Here is a 19,172-nt window from a genome sequence, read left to right on the forward strand (position 1 = left end):
AGATTTCCTTTTTGCAGACCATGACTAAGAATGACAATTCTTCTACTTCAGCTACACCTGAGGCTCATGATCAGATATGTCACTTAGAGGAGTAACTTCAGAGTTTGGAGGATATACTGGTTGCCCTTAGAGCTGACATTGCTACTTTTTGTCTGAATATGATGGCTGCTATTAGAGCTGACATTGCTCGCCTCTATACAAAGATCTTGACTGCCAATGATGACTTAGCCAGGGAGATCCGCGGAGTTCGCTCTACTCGTCCTGCCCCCTTTGCCTGAGACTTCCAGTCTCTTTATCTTTTTATGCTCTCTATCTATGTTGTGTGTCTACTACACTTGTGATACTATTATTTTTGCAGCCAGGTCTGTCGGTTTTGACACTGGATGTATTACACTTTATTTTTGTTTTTATCTATGATGGATGTCATATGCTTTTATTGATACATCTGTTATTTTAACTCCATCAGGTGCATCACAGTGACTTCAGTGAGAGAGTGCAACCCGATTTTCAGGACCACCCTTATACCTCTCTCATCTCTTTATCTGTTTATCCCATTTACACTTGCATATCCACTGTGCACTAATTATCCCATTTTGTTATCTGATGAGTTTATCCAAGTGCCAATTTTCAGGACTACAGTTCATCCCAAATTTGGGGGGGCCATGCCACCCACTTCGGATATTTCAGTCTCAATCATTCTATGCCTTAGTTGCACTAGTATACTCTTTCCTTTGTTCTCTTGCACATTGAGGACATTATGCCATTTAAGTTTGGGGGGAATGGTGTTTTGCAGTGTTAGCTTTAAATTTCAAGATTTTGAGCATGACTTGTGTAATTGAGGGATTTTTCTATGATTGGTCCATATCTAGCGATGATTTTGATCTTTTGAGGACTATATTGCTTAAAATTTAAAAATTGCTTGACTTGAGAGTCCAATACTCCTTGTATGCCTTATAGATGCCATTTAGGAGTAAAATTTTTCGAAAGATTAATATCTTGCTTACACTTGTGGTCCACATAATCCTGATTTTGTGATTGTTTTGAGATTCATTTTAGTATTCTACATTAGTACCGACACACACTAGCATTCATTTGTAGGGTACATGCTTTGTTGATTATTGAATTGGTTATATCCCAATTGAGTTAGTAGTGCATTGAAAGCTTTCATTCTTGATAAAGGTGGATAACAACCCCTTTTCACTAAATAGTCGGGATTCTAGCCTCATCAAGCACTGAACTTCTCGTGCCGAAAGGTGGAGGGCCCAAACTCTAGGTTAATAATTGAACTTGCTTATAAAAAAAATTAAAAAAAAAAAAGAGCAAAAGCAAAAGCAAAAGTAATAAAAAGTGAGGACTTCTCCCAAAAGGTGAGAAGTGGGAAATGATTAGATGGAGGTTGTCTTGTCTTGATTTGTAGCGTAGTTGATTTGAGCTTGTAAGTCCGTAGGGGTATTTGAATGCCTAATGCCCTAAAGTCGTCTGGTTTGGGAGTCATTGACATAACGCTCGACCTCATGAAACATTAGAAAGCTTAATAAATCAACACATTGCACCATGCTTCCATCTTTGATCCTAAAAAAAAAAAAAAAAAAATCGAGTGAAAAGAATAAGCACACCTAGAACAATAAAGCTTTAATAAAAGGTCCACTTTTTGTCTTGATGATCGGTACTAGATTTGTGTGCTAGTTTGAGAGTAAGGATGTGATTAATTCTTTAGTTGGCTAAGATAGCAACACATTTGATGCCGGTCCACTCAAAAAGGATTTTAGAGTTGTTTTGATTTGCATGATCATTTTCTTGATGTGTGGAGAACCATACTTGCTTGCTTGATGTTGAGATTTTGGGAGATTGCTTGGAAATGTTTGAAAAATTACATATTTGAGGTAGTTTTCTCCCAATACTTGTTTGCAATATTGGTACCTCTTTTGAAAGAATGAGCTTAATGTTTGTGGGTATCATTTCTGGAAACCCTCACAAGACTTCACTCGTCCACTAGGGATAACCTAGGGGTTTAAAAGGCTTGTTGCATATGCTAAATGCAATCGTGTTCCCTACGAAAGTGGCGTTATCCATTTATTGTTTTCTAGATTCATACTTGTATAGTTGTTCATTTCATTCCTTTACTTTCTAGTTCATTGCTAGGGACTAGTAATATTTAAGTTTGGGGGTGTGATGAGCACTAAAAAGTGCGTATTTAAAACCCTTAAACTTAGGCATTCTAGTACCCTTATCTATCTTACTTTACCGTTTTAGATTGATTTCGTATTATTTCCATTTTCAGGCACTTATCCCGAAAATAAGCTAACTCAGCCAAATAAGAGCAGAAATGAAGCAATTCTGGGATGAATCAAAGAAAGGAGCTAAGTGGAAGCAAAAGGAAGAAAAATGTGGAAATCAACATCTTCGATTAATCTCAGATCAAAGTTCGATCGATATAACATGATCGATCTCAGCACTTCAAGATGGATCAGAGCCATGATGACATTTTCAGAGATCTCAAAAGTTCGATCGATCCAACACCATTCTTCGATCATCGAGCTGCTTTGTCCTTATCCAAATGATTGATCTTATCTAGTTGTACCACCCTACCAACCACTTTTGTCCTTTTCCCAAAAATATCTTCAAAATATCTTAAATTTGTCTTTATCCAAAAAGCGCCACCAATGAAGATCGAACTAGCCTAAGTTTGATAGATCTCAACCATGTTCGATCGATCCAAGTCTAAGGTTCGATCGATCAAACTTCCTCCAGTGCGAAAAAGTTAAATTTCCAGCTCATTGAAAGTTGTCCTTTATCTAATCATTAGGGAATATTGTGTGCACGACCCCAGCTCATTTTAGGGTGTCATTTGACCTACCTATATAAGGATAAGGATTGCTTTTTACAAGAGGGAGCTAATATCATATCATATCATCTCTTGGAGAGGAAGCTTAGAGGAGGAGGAGGCTAGAGACACCATTGGAGACTCTTCATCATCCAAGGAACAAACCTCTACCATGGAGTTTGCCCTTGAGGTTTGGAGAAGCACTACCATGAGTGGCTAGACATCTTCTTGGGGCTAAAGTTAGCCTCAAGCATGCTTTCTACATCCTGATTTTGTATATTATTGAGGGATTAGTGTTGTAATACATGTTTTGACATTTATATATATATAGATCTTGTTTATTCAATGATTTATGTGGTTTAATGCTTCCAATTGATCATTTCATTCTATCCATATGTTTATGTATGCTAGAATAGATGTTCATGTGTTTGTCTCTATTTCTTGTGTTATTGATGCATGTCTATGTGTATTAATGCTATAGATCTAGATTGTCAAAACATTGTGCTTAAAAGAATGCTCTTGCGATTTTCTAGATGGTCCATGCTCATTTCTTGATGGATTGTACCTCTCCCTTAGCTTAATTAGTTTAATTTCATGTCATTAGCTTAATTGTAGTGTAGGGGTAGCATAGTTGTTAGATGGGAGGACAATCCATGTTTGTTGTTTGATGTTTCATACTTTTGAATGCAAGTAGCATATGTCTCTAACCTTGTAGTGTATTTGGCTTGTGAGCTTAATGAAAGGATTAATGACTTGCTAGATATGTTGTGTTTTTCACATGCTATTTAAACAATATATACTTAATTGCTAGATATATTGTGCTTTTCACATGTTGATTAGACAATGTATGCTTAATTGGTCACCCTTGCTAATTGAATCAACCAAACACACACACACATCAATATTGCAACACACATTACCCTCATTAGTCACTAGTTAAGGGTGTAGAAAAGCATTGCTTGGTGGTGACCTCTAAACCCCAAGATCTCTCTCTCTCTTACTTACTCTTATTTGCATTCAATTATTTAGTTTAATTTGCTCTATAGTTTAATCAACCAATCAACCATTTGTTTGATCACCCGACCTACTAACCCAATTTGTGATTCCACAAAGTAGTACGACTCCAATCCCTTGGGACGATCCCTACTCACTCTTGCTACGTTAGTAGTAGTGGTTTTTATAAATTTAAATTTGACCTAAAAGGTTTTCCTTAAACTGCACATTCACTACATCAATTTGGCGTGTAGAAACGACCTTCCGACCAATTTCAAAAACTTTTTTTTCCAAAAACAATTTCATTTGTTTTTAAAACAAACATTTTCCTTTTACTTTTCCCAATGAATGCATGAATACTTCATGCTTCCGAATGCCAAATTCAACAATAAAATTTTACATACTCTTCTATATTATCATCATTTTATTATTATTATTAATATTATTATTATTATTATATATATATTTTTGATAGAAAATTCCAAACAAATATTTCACAACCACAACATCAATTTCCATAGCAATTGGAAATTCACAAGTCACACAATATACTAAAATTAGACATACTTCTTCACAATAATGTAAATAGCCATGTATATAACCCAATTTGCATGTAAAACACATTCGTTATTTTGAGCACATACAACCACAATAGCAATGGACAAGATAATTAAAATTAAGTATGCTTAAGGTCAAATTAAAGAGAAAAATTCACAAAAATCTAAGAAGTCATGGATTAGAACACCCCTACCTCAATTTTGTAGAAAACCCTCAAATTTGTCGCATCCAAATCCTAGAATTCGAAATTCTTAGGGTGCACCAAAACCACCTTTGCTCCGATCAAATCGAAGATCTCGACGCGCTCTTTAATTTGCCGCAAATGGCATTTAAAAACTCCAAATGGTGAGGGAGATATCAAGGTTTGAATTTTTGAAGCAAAAGGAAAAAGAAAAATCTAGAAAGAGAATGAGAGAGATAGTTATGGGAGAGGAAGAGAAGTGAGAGGCCTAAATGGCTTCTTAGCCTTTAAAAGAGGTGGTGGGTCCCACCACCAAAAACATTTTCTTTTTCTTTATTCCTTTTCTTTTTATTTTCACTACACAATTTATATATATATATAAATAAATTACAACAATTACAATTTATATAGTGAAGGAAACACAAATTTGAATAATTAAATCCAATAAACCATGTCAACCAACAATGTTCATGAAATCTGATGTTGAGCCTATTGTTTTAGATTCGAATTATTTCGAGTGCAATTAATTTTTTAGAGGTTACGATCGCAAACATTGTCTAAATTTTACTTGATTTGTATGAAGGAGTCACTTTGCACGAGTCCATAAATTAGTTGGAGCAAAATTCGATCACCCCAATTATCCAAAAAAAAAAAAAGAAGAAGAAGAATAATAATAGCAAAGTTGGCCATTTGCTTTTTTAATGTAAACAATGTGTTGTTTGATAAAAACTTTGCCTACAAGTTAGCGGGAGGAAAACTAGATATAGATTCAATCTTTAGAATTAAAAAAAAAAAAAAAAAGAAAAAAAAAAAGAAGGGTGATTACTAAAGTAAAACGTGCGTATTCATGCTTATTATCAGTTTTTTTAGCATTGCCACTAAACAATTATGCTAATAACATCATAATATAGTTAAATACTTTGCATCAAATGCCTTTAATATTATGTAATTAATTACATTCAATATTGTAAAAACATAAATCCAATTTACAAGGTTTTCATTAAGTTTTATGTTTTAAAAAATTCATCTGCTTAAATTATTCAGCACTTCCAATACTAATTTTTAAGACCTCAATTTTCAATTTTATTGTATCCCTTTGTAACACAATTAAATTTAGAACTTAGAAGCATGTTTTCCACTAACATAAAAAAAATAATAATAATAAAATAAAAAATTCAACTTACAACCTACATTGATTTGACTTTCTGAATATATTTTTAGTTGAGGTATACAGTATTAATAATGCATTCATTAGATAACACCACTATCTCAGTCTATATTATTCTGTTTTAATGCCAATTAATCAATTTCCTAACAAGTAAGTCAACTTACTATTCGAGAATTTTTTAATATAAAATATTAAACTACATGTAACGGTTCTTTTTAACATGATAAAATATTCAACCATGTAACTTTGATTTTTACTTGAACTTTAAGGACATTGAGGCTCTTTTTGACATAATAAAATATTCAATAAAATAAACTTTGATTTAATTGAACTTTTAACGCTTTTGATCTAATAATATACTGTATTATACATAAACATATATTAGAATGTTAGGTCTAGGTAGTGGTTTCTTCACCATATCTGCCCACGATGGATCGTACGGTGGTGATAGAAGATGGATCGTACGGTGGTGATAGAAGATGGATCGTACGGTCTAATCACACCATAGTGGCGGGGACTAACCAATGCTGGACTGGCGCGAAAAGACAGCGGTCCAAAGTTGGCAATTCAAATCCACGCCATTTTTCTTCTCAATGGTCGTGCATTCCACTGTGGTCCACACTCGTTTCTCTCTCTCAAATTCCATTTCGATTCATTTTCTTTCCTTTATTTTCTCGGCCACCAATCAAGCCATAAAGATTTTGTACTCCTGTATTTAAGATCATCGTTGGAGCTATTAAACTAATTTGAATTAAGTTATTACTACTATATCGTAACCCAGCTAGATACTTGATGTGCAAATATTATGGTTTGATTTTCTTGCAGTTTCTTAGTAACCAAACAGGTAAAATGGAATCCAACTCAGCACTGAATAATGTTCTTTTTCTCTGCATTGACGAAGATCTACTTTCGTTCTCTATTGTACGGTTTATCCAAGTGTTATATTAGGTCAACTTTGTGGTTGACGTTCATAAAGCTATAATCGAGTCACATTTGCACCACCACCATTGCCTTTTGAACATTATCTCTCTCATTATGATCTTTTACACATATATATACATACATTTATGTGTGTGTGTGTGTGTATATATATATATATATATAATTTTTGTATGAAACCGAAATTTGGTGGGATTTAATTCTGCGAGTGTCCAGCTTGAATCGGGTTGGATTCAGCTCAACATGTCTTTTTCTACAGCTTTGATGGATTGATTTAGAAAGTAGATTACTCTTTACGGGATTAATTAATATTTCGTGAGCTTGTCATTGCTGTATGTGGGGACTACTGTTCTGCTACTGATCTGTATAAATTTTGCATTACATGTTTGACTCGTTGATGCAGTTGTTGTTGGTTTCGTGTTTGATTTTCTAGGCTGTATCCAAAATTGACGGTGGAGAGATGCCTCCATTCCCGTAAATCATAGTCAAGGATTTTGAGGTAATCAAGAACTTGCCTTTTTATATGATTTGAATTTGAATTACAAATAAATTTCATTTGGTTTGACAGATTGGTATTGCCAAATGCATTGTGTATAAATATCAATTCATGATGTTCAGCTTCCTATTTATTTTTTCAGCTGTTAATATCAGCCAGCTGTTAATATCAGCCAACTTAATTGTACCCATCCATGTGCTTCTGTTTTTTTTTTTTCAAAAGGGGAACGCATCCCAAGAGAACAAACACAGGGCCAAAACAATCCTTTAAGCCTTCAAAGAGGCCAAGAAAACAACACCATCCATGTGCTTCTTTTGCCACCTATGTCTTGTTAATCCCATTATTCTGTAAACTCTTGAATCAAAATTTTGTCGGGATCTTCATTTTTCTTTCTTTCAAGTACAAAGCTTATGGTATTAAATCAACCTCTGTACTTAAAACTGTTAGTTATGAAAAGTTGAGGTTAAATTTTTAAATGAAAAAGGACTTTGTGCAGTTAAAATATTTTCAACTGTTTCTTCTTGTTTGATTTATGGTTACCGAGTGTATAATAGAACAAAAGTTCTATTCTTCTTTACTTTGTTCTGTAAATGAAGTGAAATTTTTTCTTTGAAGGGAAAACTAAAAAAAGTGCTTCACCCACCTCCACAATTCCATGAAATTTAGTATTATGATGATCTCTCCTCTTTTATAATTATTATCAAACTAAATGTTTTTGTGAAGGAGGAGAAATTTTTTATGACAATTCCTAATTGCATTTTTACATTTTCCGCTTTGAAGCATTACATCATATTTCTTGATATTTTGCTACTGATTTAATCAATTGTTTTTATACTCGCTCTAAGTACTAAAAGTAGTTTTCTTAATGAATTTTGTCAAACCTGAGTTGTTCATTAAAGTATAAAACATTGAAAATTGCTGGTGCTGACAAAATTTCAAGCCTGTATTTGTTTTGCTCACCTAACCAAAGAACTTTTTATTTCCTCGTCTATCTGTTGAATCAATGTCATTGTCACATGAAGCAGCTGTACTTATTATACATGGTGTGAAAGCAAGGTTATTGCATGCTAATTCTATTTATACTGGCTCCTATTGCCGGTAGGCGTGTGTTAGATATTTTTAAGTTCCGACTTTGTCACCCTGTACTCACTGCTTTTCCCAAAACACTATTTTTGATGAGAATTCTCTTGTAATTAACTTGCTTTCTCCAGTGAAGAGAAGAGTATACCATATTTTGGTGCTTCGACGGAACTTGGATCTTGGATCAACCTGCGTGCAGAGCTGCTTGCTTGGTAGAGTGCTATTGGTGTTGAAGGTCCAAATTGTTTTTGACATTATCACTAAGGAGCTTTAAGGTTAGAATTTGTATTACTTATTTTTTGGTATGTAGTTACTGATATATTCATCTTGCTGTATGTACGGGATGTTGTGAATACTTTATTAATTATACAAATGAAGGTTCAATTCAGAGTCTATAGATTGCTTCTTTTGATATGCTAATGTTTGGGGCTTTAGAGGGATTGAAATTTGGGATCATAGATTAAATACATGAGATACCATCTTGTCTTCTATCAACACTCGTGCATGTCACAGTAAAATTTTGTTGATTTTTTATTAATTTGTCATGCTAGTTCGATGCCAAGAAAATGACTAAATGAAAAGCATGTTTGTCTCTCTAATCTGCAAGTTCTCCTATAATTCCATTTCGGTTAAGAGATTCCCTTTTCTGTAATACCGTCATATGAACTGCGATGACTGATTTATTTTACGTTTCTGGAATGCACCAAATTATGTGAATATTCCTCTTCTGAATTTTTTCATGTCGACGTCATCTATGTAACGAGTCTGATTTTTTGTTGTACAGACTCTAAAAATTGGTAACATAAGATGGAAATGAGCATATTGTCATAAAGTGCTTGAATTAGTTCAGATATTGCTCTGCCCTGTTAGGGTTGTCGCCAATTGATCGTTCTTGTTTCAAATAGAATACTACCAGAAAATGCATACCATTTCTTGAACTTTATGCCAGAAGTAATTTAATTCCCCTTGTTCTTTCTGTCACGATAGGGTTACTTCGTGACCATATCTGAATTTATGAGATTACCTGACACTGGTTCTTTCAAGTATTACCTTGAAGGAGATAGCTTTGGACTCGGATGATAAACTGGTATAAAATGCGATGGAAATGGGGTTAATACTTGTTAAATTTGAGGAAGACGTGTATAATCATTTTATCAAATAAGGCAATAGAAAGATGAAATTGAAAGTTCATACTTTACGAGTGATGAGTGGTATGCTGGTATGGATGAGAGTTCTAGTGCATTTAATGACAGCTAACACGGATATGCTCCATATGTATCTTCATTTCTTTAAAGCGGCATCTAGTGTTTGCTCTTTAATTATTATAAGAACCCTGTATAACAGAACCATTTAATTTGTAGGTATAGTTGCTTTATCATGGAAAACAGCAAACATCAGGGTTTGGCAGAGCAGAATTCCCCTGAAGTGATTCCATCACTCATCAAATTTATAACTGCAAATGAAGGGGCCAAGTTTGATGGTGTTAAAGGACAGAGTACTTTGAATGATCAGTTTCAACCAACCGGCTTCAATTCTTTCAGCCCCTCAGCTGCCGTAAGTTTTAATCGTTGTTCTGTTCTTGATGGTCTAGCATATCCATGTAAACATTTATTTCTATATGACTCTTTAGATTTGTGGTAGGTTTGTCCTTAGACATGGTTTTCTTGAGGATATCTTTTCTTTTTAGGGTGGTATAGAAGCTGAGCTACCCGATGTAGCTCTTCGACGCATCATGAGTGAAACCTGAGATGGCTTGTGGGCCACGACTAATTTTTATGGCAAGTTCATTCAGTTACATTAGTTTGAGCTATCATATGGTGCTTAGCTTGGTTTAGGCTTTAATATTTAGCATATGCATGTCATTGTGACTAACAATCAACTCTGATATTTTGTTAGTGCTTTTGGCTATAGTTTTAAAATACCAAGAAGGATTGAGAAAATATACGTAAAAGTAAAACAGGCTATTTTGTTAATTTGGTGATGCATCGAAATCTTATTACACAGTGCTTCCTTAAATAGACACAGAGAAAAACTAATTGATAAGATATAGTAATTCAAAAACTCTTTATCCTATCCTACCAACTTATTTTAATTTCAAATACAATAAGATAACAATGAAGTTACGTTTGAATTAACTTCTAACAATATTTACTTACCACTTTATTTTTCCCCATTTTTTTTGCATCAGCATGAACTCTGATAACACTCTATCAGAAGGTGTTAGATTTCTAATGCTTTGTTCTTAGATACATGGTATCGTAATGTTCTTAAAACCTGAAAGAAAAAAGAAATATAATCTGATCCACACATAGCAAGACCAAGCTGTAAAACTCACATTTGTGAGTGTGACTTTGGAACTCAGGTCTGTTACTCAGAAGAGTCAATTTTCAGAACTTGCCATTACAATTGAGATGACTCCTATCATACTCACGATAAGAGGCATCAACTTGTTTCATTTTGCAGCATAAGAAGTATCGAAGCACTCTTCTTTCAGTCGAAGCTCAAAAAATAAGATAAATTGGGCTGTTCTGGGAAATTATTTACACCTGAATGAGATGAGTTCTACAGGGAAATTTTAATGCAAAACTTAATAAATTTGCAAATTGGGTCAAATAATTTTCCTCTTATTACTAACAATTTAGTTTTTTCATAGGAGAAAATAATTATATTTCTTTCAATTTGCATCTTTTGAGTTATAGTCCCCATCCTGTTCAGTTGATTTAAGATTTGATGCCACATGCAATAGTGAAAAGTGACTTTACTTGGTTCAATGGTAAAACCTGGGCTGAGATATGTGAGAATGTGGTTTCATGTATGAGAGCAGCCACTTTGTGCAAAATAAGACCAAAGCTAGGCCTGACTAGCATTGGCCTTGTTATATATTCACTTTAAGAATTCTGGTAGCGTCTACTTACAATATTTATCTGACTCTGGATTTTAATAATAAACTCAGGCTGCTTTTTTAAATTATTTTTTGTCAACCTGGCCAGTAGTTTGTTTTGTTGTTGATATTTGCAAAAGTTGTAAAATTTGTGCTTGTTTTGTTGCCTCATGTGGATCAACTATTAGGTAGAGTGTTATTGCATTGGCTTAATATTTTCTTTTTCATTTGCAACAGGGAACTGAAGCCGAAGTTTCTGAAAACCAGACTGATCTTCCCCAGCACCAAAGAATGCATTCTGTTTGTATCAGCATGCCGTCCTCTCCTATGGATGTTCATTTACATAGCAGTAAAAGAGTTCCCTTCAAAGACGAGGAAACAATTTTTGACAATGATATTGCAAATTCTTCCGCTACATTGAATACTGCTGGCTCCAAAGTGGCAAATCAGGCAAAATTTCACTCTCAGCCAATACCTACAGGATCTGCATTTGATGAGGCAGTTGCAAATGGAAAATTTCCCTACCGTCCAAAGCTTCCGCTTAGGAATCCAAGGATTGAGAGACTGAAGGATAACAGATTTGATTCATTCAAAACATGGTCTGGGAAACTTGAGAGACAATTATCAAATTTGCATGGAAAGCAGAGGGAAAGTGGGCTAGAAGCAAACATGTCTCAGAATGTGGAGGTGGAGACTTTACCTGCGGCTCGATACTTTGATGCCTTGGAAGGGCCAGAGTTGGATACCCTTCGGGTATGTGCTTTCTACCCTCCTACCCATCCATGAAATTAGTTTTTTTTTTTTTTTCCTGAATTTTTTGAGTCCAACATATCTTGCAATTTTCATAATTGACATCACCTATTCTAGACGTCTACCGGACAACTTCATTTATCACTTTATGAATTATTTTTATTACATATGCCCTAATAAATTAATGTAATAGATAAAATTACGCACATTTTATAATTTATGTGGTTCCCGAATTGAATATTAATATAAAAATGCCATTATTTGAAACTCGGAAGATGTGATATATAATCTCTATTCTACAGGCTTCAGAGGAAATACTGCTTCCAGAAGACAAGCAATGGCCATTTCTTCTTCGCTATCCCATCTCTTCATTTGGTATCTGCCTTGGCATAAGTAGCCAAGCCATACTGTGGAAAATGTTGGCCATTTCTGCTTCCATGAAATTCCTCCATGTAAGCCTGCATGTAAACCTCATACTGTGGTGCATATCTGTTGCTCTAGTAGCCATTGTAGCTTTCATTTACTCTCTGAAAGTGATTTTCTACTTTGAAGCGGTCCGTCGTGAGTACTACCACCCAGTCCGTGTTAACTTCTTCTTTGCCCCATGGATAGCCTTTTTGTTCTTAGCTCTTGGAGTTCCACCTTCTGTTACTCAAAACCTGCATGCAGCTCTCTGGTACATTCTTATGATACCAATCTTTTGTCTAGAGCTTAAGATCTATGGACAGTGGATGTCGGGAGGACAGCGCAGGCTCTCAAAGGTGGCTAATCCTTCAAACCATCTTGCCATTGTTGGAAATTTTGTCGGAGCATTACTTGGTGCATCAATGGGACTAAAAGAAGGACCTCTATTCTTCTTTGCTGTTGGATTGGCTCACTACACTGTCTTATTTGTAACTCTCTACCAGAGACTTCCAACAAATGAGACACTCCCTAAGGAGCTCCATCCTGTGTTCTTTCTGTTTGTTGCAGCACCCAGCGTTGCGTCTATGGCTTGGGCAAATATTCAAGGCTCCTTTGATTATGGTTCACGAATTGCTTACTTCATTGCCTTGTTCCTCTATTTCTCTCTGGTTAGTCTCTCTGCCACTTAAAACACATGCATTATTTGCACTGTCATCTTCACTTAATCTCAGCCAGGCACATTAGGATCCTTTCTTATGTAACATTATGGCAGTATTTTTTATGTGGGTACCAAAATTATGTTTTAGCTTCACAGGTTGCTACTAAATTAATGGGCAAGTATAATCCAGCTTGGGCTAGAACCCTTAGAACTTCACAGACAGGCTTTCCGAGGCCCTTATACATTTTCTCTTGTAAAACCTAACTCATTGAGTCATTGGTGAAGACAAGAAGTTTGTTTAACCAACTCTGGGAAGGATCTACTCTTGTAAAGAAAATATATTCCTAGGCTGTTTTCACCAACCAAACAAGACCATTAGGGCTTTGTTCAGGAGTGGGATGACAAAGGACCTAAGTTTGGTCTGGCTTTTGATTCCGTCTTACGTACCTTGCAACTTGATGGTAAATTGAACCAAGTTGCAGCCCTATCACTGACACAAGTAATAGTTCTTTTCGTTATGGTTGCTGGCTCTAACTTGGCTGCTTTTTCTCTGTTTTTACAGGCTGTTCGGGTTAATTTCTTTCGAGGGTTCAGGTATAGTACGACTTACATACTTGGCATCTGAAACTGCCTTCCAATTCCTCTTTTGGTTTTATATTCTGAAAGTTCATTTTCACTGTTTTTACAGGTTCTCATTGGCTTGGTGGGCCTACACTTTTCCAATGACGGGAGCTGCAATTGCAACAATCAAGTACTCAAACGAGGTCACAAACATAGTAACTAAATGCCTTTCTGTTGTGCTTTGTATCGCTGCCACACTCACAGTAACAGCACTGCTTATAACAACTATCTCCCACGCCTTCGTGCTCCGAGATCTCTTCCCAAATGACAATGCCATTGCAATTAGCGACAGAAAGCCAAAAACATCCCGGAAATGGTACCATCGGAGAACTGGCAGCTCAGACACCAAAGACATTGAAAATTATCTTAAATTTGCAGACTCAGATAGCAAAGATATTGAGGCTGCTTTGAAACCTCCAAGCTCCACTACTAAAGAGGTTTGCATTTCTAGCCTGACCTGAAGTCAACAACAATCACTCTCATTGTGTTCCAACACAATGAGAAAATCCTTGTCGTGTGTGAATTATCACCGTTCAACAAGCGAGGGGCTAGGTTCAAAGTTTTGACAGTTCCGGTGAACTTGATGTACAAAGGGAAAAATGAGGGTTTACGTCGTAAAGGGGGAGAATTATGTATGAACTAGTGGCAAGATTGTAAGTTATGAGTGTTCATATTTGACATTTGTGTCTTTTTTTCTTAATAAACTGCTAATTTCTCTCTGAAAATAAATCTCTTTTAGTATCCAGAGTGTTCATATTTTAAATCTCTCTCTTTTAGTTATAGTGAGCTAAGTTTTATGGTACAAAATGTGGGTAAGAAAGTATGACAAACCCAAAATAGAAGTGAATTTGAAATTGATGGGTAGCGTGGAGTCTGATAGATACTGTATACCTGTTGGCACCAAAACTTGGCAGCCACCTCAGCGGTGACGTGGACCAGCGATGGGCCGACACTTGTTTAGTATGATTTCAAGAAAAGTCGGCCAATTGAGAAACAAGAGGAGAAAATCTAGAAATTTAGCCACATTATCCAATAAGGTTGTTGCTGAAATTTGGTAATTAATATTTGAGTTAATTCAAATATATTATTTGAGTTTGGATAAAAGAGATTTAGTTGGAATGAGATTCCTATGAAATAGGAATTTCGTTGCAAAGGAATAAGGAATTCAAAGGAGAGGCCGTCACGTGAGGGATAATTTGGGCAAAAGTTATAAATGGTCTTCCAGCCATTTAAGGGAAGTTTTCAGCCTAACTTAAGGAAAGGAGTTGCTAAAAGTTAGCAACTTTCCAGCAACTTTTCAGCATATTTCTCGACAACTTGCATTTGACTGGATCAATGAGAGATTTCAGCAAGGACTTTCCTATTGAAGCAAGAAGAGAAGAGACGCAAAAGACTACTGGAACGTGGTTTAGTTTGAGTAATAAAGTGAAGAAAATCAAGGAGCAAAGAGATTTTCTAACAATTAATTAGGAAAATAAGTTGAGATAGAACTTCTATAAATAGAAGTATTGTATTCCATTTCCAATTCGTCCAGCACCACCACAAAACATGCATTTCAACTAAAAATGTTTTCAATTGACTCTACGTCATTTTTCCTATCAATTTCTTTATTTCAATTTAATGGCAATTGATTAGATCATTGTCAACTATTTCGATTCAGCCATTTACTTTCTTTCAATTTCAATTATGCCAATTTTAATTACGCAATTTTAGTTAAGCTTTCAATTCAATGGCAATTGATTAAATTCTTGCCATTGAATCGTAGTGACAATTGATTAAATTCTTGTCATTACTTGGCTGATGGCAATTGATTAAATTCTTGCTATCACGTTTTAGTGGCGATCGATTAAATTCTTGCCATTGTGTTTGGCTGATGGCGATTGATTAAGTTCTCGCCATCACGTTCGGCCGGCGATCGATTAAGTTCTTGCCGCCTGTCTTCACTCGGCTATTCCATCCATTCGAACATTCATCAGCCGTTGCATTTCTTTAGACACTCTAAAAAGTCCTTGCTACAAACAAGGCATAAAAGAACCTTGCTGGGAGTTCTTACTAGTCTCTCTCCCACACAATCGCCTGAGAGTCAGCCATCGGAAAAAGGGATAGGCTGGTGTTCAATTACATATTTTGGGTATTTTGTACAAATACTCTGGCACGCCCGCGAAGAGTCTATCGACCGGCGTAGGGAACAAAAACCGCGCGAACACGTTTTGGCACGCCCGGTGGGACCACTACTAGAGTGTTATAAAAGAGGCAAATATGCCGCGGCCCACAAAAAATTCTAAGGCCGTGGCTACTGATGAAGATTTGGAGGAAGGCGATCAGCCAGTACAGGCTGAGAACTCTGCAGCAGGTCCTACTGATGAGTTAGCCGTACTTCAGGCACAGGTTAGCTCCTTGGTAGATGTAATGGGAAGGATGGGAGCACGCTACAACGACTTGCATGAAAATATGTCCCAACTCTCAGCCTTTATTTTGAACAAGCCGACTCAAGCTAGCAGCTCCAACAATCAGGAATCGGCTTCTCAGCCGAATCTATCCCAAGCTGCTCGGCCAGAGAGGGCCATTGAAACATCACAGCCATGGCCGCCAGTAGTGACACTCCAACCAGTTGCAACATCAAGTCAGCCGGTTCATACGCTACTCACCTGGGCAGAAAGCTATCCTCAGCCTACGTTGGCAGGTTCTAATCAGCCACCAGTAGTAGGTTCGCAGCCACAGGTAATTCTACCAAACCCTCCTCGGATGCCTTTGAACTCGGGGGGCAATCAGATCAGGTGGAGGCCACCGAACCCACTGTATACTCATGTGCCGCCACAGGTAGGGCTCAGGGGGCAGAATATGGCTAATCAGCCACATGATTGGCCGAATTGCTATCAACCAGCGGCTAATCAGCCGTCAGTTTTTAATCAGGTACCACCAATATTAAATCAGCCACCTCAAGTCATGTTAGATAGAAGACAATTAGCTGATTTACTCACAGAAGAATATGGCCTGGAACTTAGAGGTACCGGCCGACCAATTTATAGAACTCCTTATCCAGAAGTGGTAGACCAAGTTGAGTTCCCTAGAGGATATAAAGTCCCTGACTTTGTAACCTTTAGTGGAGAGGGGAATCAATCGACCGTGGAACACATTGGCCGATTCACGGTTCAATGTGGAGAGGCCAGTGTTAGCCCGTGGTTGAAATTGAGACTTTTTCCTAACTCTTTGATAGGGGCAGCTTTTTCATGGTATATTCGTCTACCTCCTAACTCTGTTTTTAATTGGCCACAGATGGAGGAATTATTCCACAATCAATTCTACCGTACAGAGACAGAACCTACTCTGGCCGATTTATCCAGGCTAAGTCAATTGCCTAGTGAATCGGTCGAGACATTCATTGCAAGATTCAGGAGAGCAAGATTAAGATGTCGTGTACCTCTTCCAGAACAGGAGTACATTCGTTTGGCTTTGAACGGCCTTGATTTTGAACTTCGGAAGAGGTTTGAAGGAGTTCCATTTCGTGACATGTATGACCTGGCCGAGAAAGCTACCAGGTATGAGTTGGTTCTCAAAGAGGAGAAAGAACGAAAAAATTCCTCTAAAGGTACGTACTATAGGGACCCCAACTATGAAGTTTATTCAACTAATGTGGTTGAAGAGGAAGATTTTGAAGCTAATTTAGCCGAAATCATTCTAAAGAAGCCTTATGTATGTGACGCTTTAACAAAACCAAATGTATCCACCAGTAGTACTCAGCCATCGACTTCATCGGCCAGGAAGGGTACGACTGATACTGGTAAGGTTTATACGTTTGATCTGGCCAAAACAGAACAAATTTTTGATCATTTGTTGGCCGACAAACAAATCGTTTTGCTAAAAGGACACAATAGACAGAATCATGAAGAAATCAATCGATCAATATTTAGAGAAAATGGGCCGAGGGCAGTGAGAATCATTCGGTCATCGGTGGCCGATAGAGTCCTGCCAGACCAACATTTTTATCCTAGTTTCAAAAGGAAACCAACAATTCAGTCAGAAATATGGGTTCAAAAAGGAGAAGAATCTAGCCGTGTAAGAACGGTTAGACCTCCTTTGGTTGACCATGGCAGATGGACTCGAGTAAGTCACCCAAAGTTTCCTAAGCAGCCTCCTACACGTACCCAAAAAAGGAGGATGCAGAACTCAAAAGGAAGGAGGACAAGATCGACCATGATCAACTAGAAAGGAAAAATGAACCAATGGTGGCTGAAGACATGGGGGTCGCTACGTCCTTAGAGAATAAGGCATGCTTTTATGAAGAAACAGATGATCAGCCCGACCAGGATCCAAAGCATGCGGCCAAGTACAGAATTCGTTTTGGTTCTCTTCCGGATAAGGTAAATTATAACATGGTATTTGTTTTGCCTTCTGTGTTTGAAGCAAGGATAGAACCAACGGTGAACAGGGATGTTGAGTCAGCCAAGCAGGAGGAAAAGGCTGAATCTTCAGAAATTAAGAACGATTCGACAAGTTCATCGGCCGGGATAGGATTGATCTCTCAGGATCAGCCATCTAAGGCCGATAAAATCATTTTTGAAAAACCACCTTTGTCCATGACACAGCAGTTGAGGCCGTTGTATGTTAAAGTATGGGTTGAGGGTCAGCCAATCAATAGGGTTTTGGTTGACAATGGTTCGGTGGTGAATGTCATTCCATCAACTACTTTGAAGAAATTGGGTAAAACCATGGATGATGTAGTTCCGACCGACGTGGCCATCAGTGGTTTTAATGGAGGATCTAGTAACACCAAAGGTATTCTACCTTTGGATATTACTATTGGCGGTAAGACATCCTTTACGGCTTTCTTTATCATTGATTCAACCGCGGCCTATAATCTCCTTTTAGGCCGAGATTGGATTCATCCTAACATGTGCATCCCATCAACCTTGCATCAAATGTTGATTTTTTGGGATGGAAATGAGGTAAAAATTGTTGAGGCCGATAACAAACCCTTTATAGCTAGGGTGTATTCGGCTGAGGCTGCACTTTATGATGAAACTGTTGTACCTATCAAATTTGTTGGCATTAACAGGATGGGACGACCAGCAGCGGCAACAATGAAGAAGAATTTAATTAATGCTGATATTAAAGAATTATTGTCAGAAGCAGCTCGGCCGAAAATTGATATTTTCAGGTCGACCATCAAGGACATTGAAGATGTTACTGATGGATCACAAAACCAATGAAGAAAAGAAGCGGCAAGCTTTCAGGGCCGCTTGCATCAGACTGAAAGCATATCTGGCTGAGAAGAGACTGGCCAAAGAAGAACAACTATATGAAGAGGTATCGGCCAGCACGGCCGATATAATTGAAGAGGGTTTCGAAAAACTGGATGCAATCCAACTTGAAGATTTGGAGTCAGCCCCTTCCAGGATGGAAGATAATAAAGCAGAGGTGCAAGATCCTTTATTGGAAATAAATGTTGGTACTAAAAAAGATAATCGGCCATTATTTGTTAGTGCTTTGCTTGAGCCTAAATTCCAGGCCGATTTGATTAAATTATTAAATGAATATAAGGATTGCTTTGCTTGGAGTTATGAAGAGATGCCTGACCTGTCTAGAAAATTGGTAGAACATAGATTACCGATCAAGAA

The 19,172-nt window shown here is 36.9% G+C and overlaps 1 protein-coding gene across 1 annotated transcript; it reads left to right on the top strand.

The window, feature by feature from the left end:
• Nucleotides 1-6,750: 6,750 nt before the first annotated feature.
• Nucleotides 6,751-14,289, top strand: LOC132312698 (S-type anion channel SLAH2-like). Its single transcript, XM_059811168.1, has 8 exons — nt 6,751-6,995; nt 7,097-7,162; nt 8,371-8,514; nt 9,601-9,793; nt 11,358-11,873; nt 12,173-12,943; nt 13,496-13,527; nt 13,622-14,289. Exons 4-8 carry the CDS (start codon nt 9,617-9,619, stop codon nt 14,013-14,015), a joined length of 1,890 nt encoding a protein of 629 aa, XP_059667151.1. The 5' UTR covers nt 6,751-6,995; nt 7,097-7,162; nt 8,371-8,514; nt 9,601-9,616; the 3' UTR covers nt 14,016-14,289.
• Nucleotides 14,290-19,172: the final 4,883 nt, after the last annotated feature.

This window comes from Cornus florida, unplaced genomic scaffold (assembly GCF_030987335.1).
Source record: "Cornus florida cultivar Cherokee Brave unplaced genomic scaffold, ASM3098733v1 CherokeeBrave_3.0.0_Hap2_Chr06, whole genome shotgun sequence".
In the NCBI taxonomy this organism is placed as follows: domain Eukaryota; kingdom Viridiplantae; phylum Streptophyta; class Magnoliopsida; order Cornales; family Cornaceae; genus Cornus; species Cornus florida.

Bases quoted from the DNA above. Each gene is read 5' to 3' on its own strand.
- LOC132312698 (XM_059811168.1), top strand. From the start codon at position 9,617: ATGGAAAACAGCAAACATCAGGGTTTGGCAGAGCAGAATTCCCCTGAA. The intron at 9,794-11,357 runs GTAAGTTTTAAT...CATTTGCAACAG, and splicing joins CTTTCAGCCCCTCAGCTGCC to GGAACTGAAGCCGAAGTTTC. The intron at 11,874-12,172 runs GTATGTGCTTTC...TCTATTCTACAG, and splicing joins CAGAGTTGGATACCCTTCGG to GCTTCAGAGGAAATACTGCT.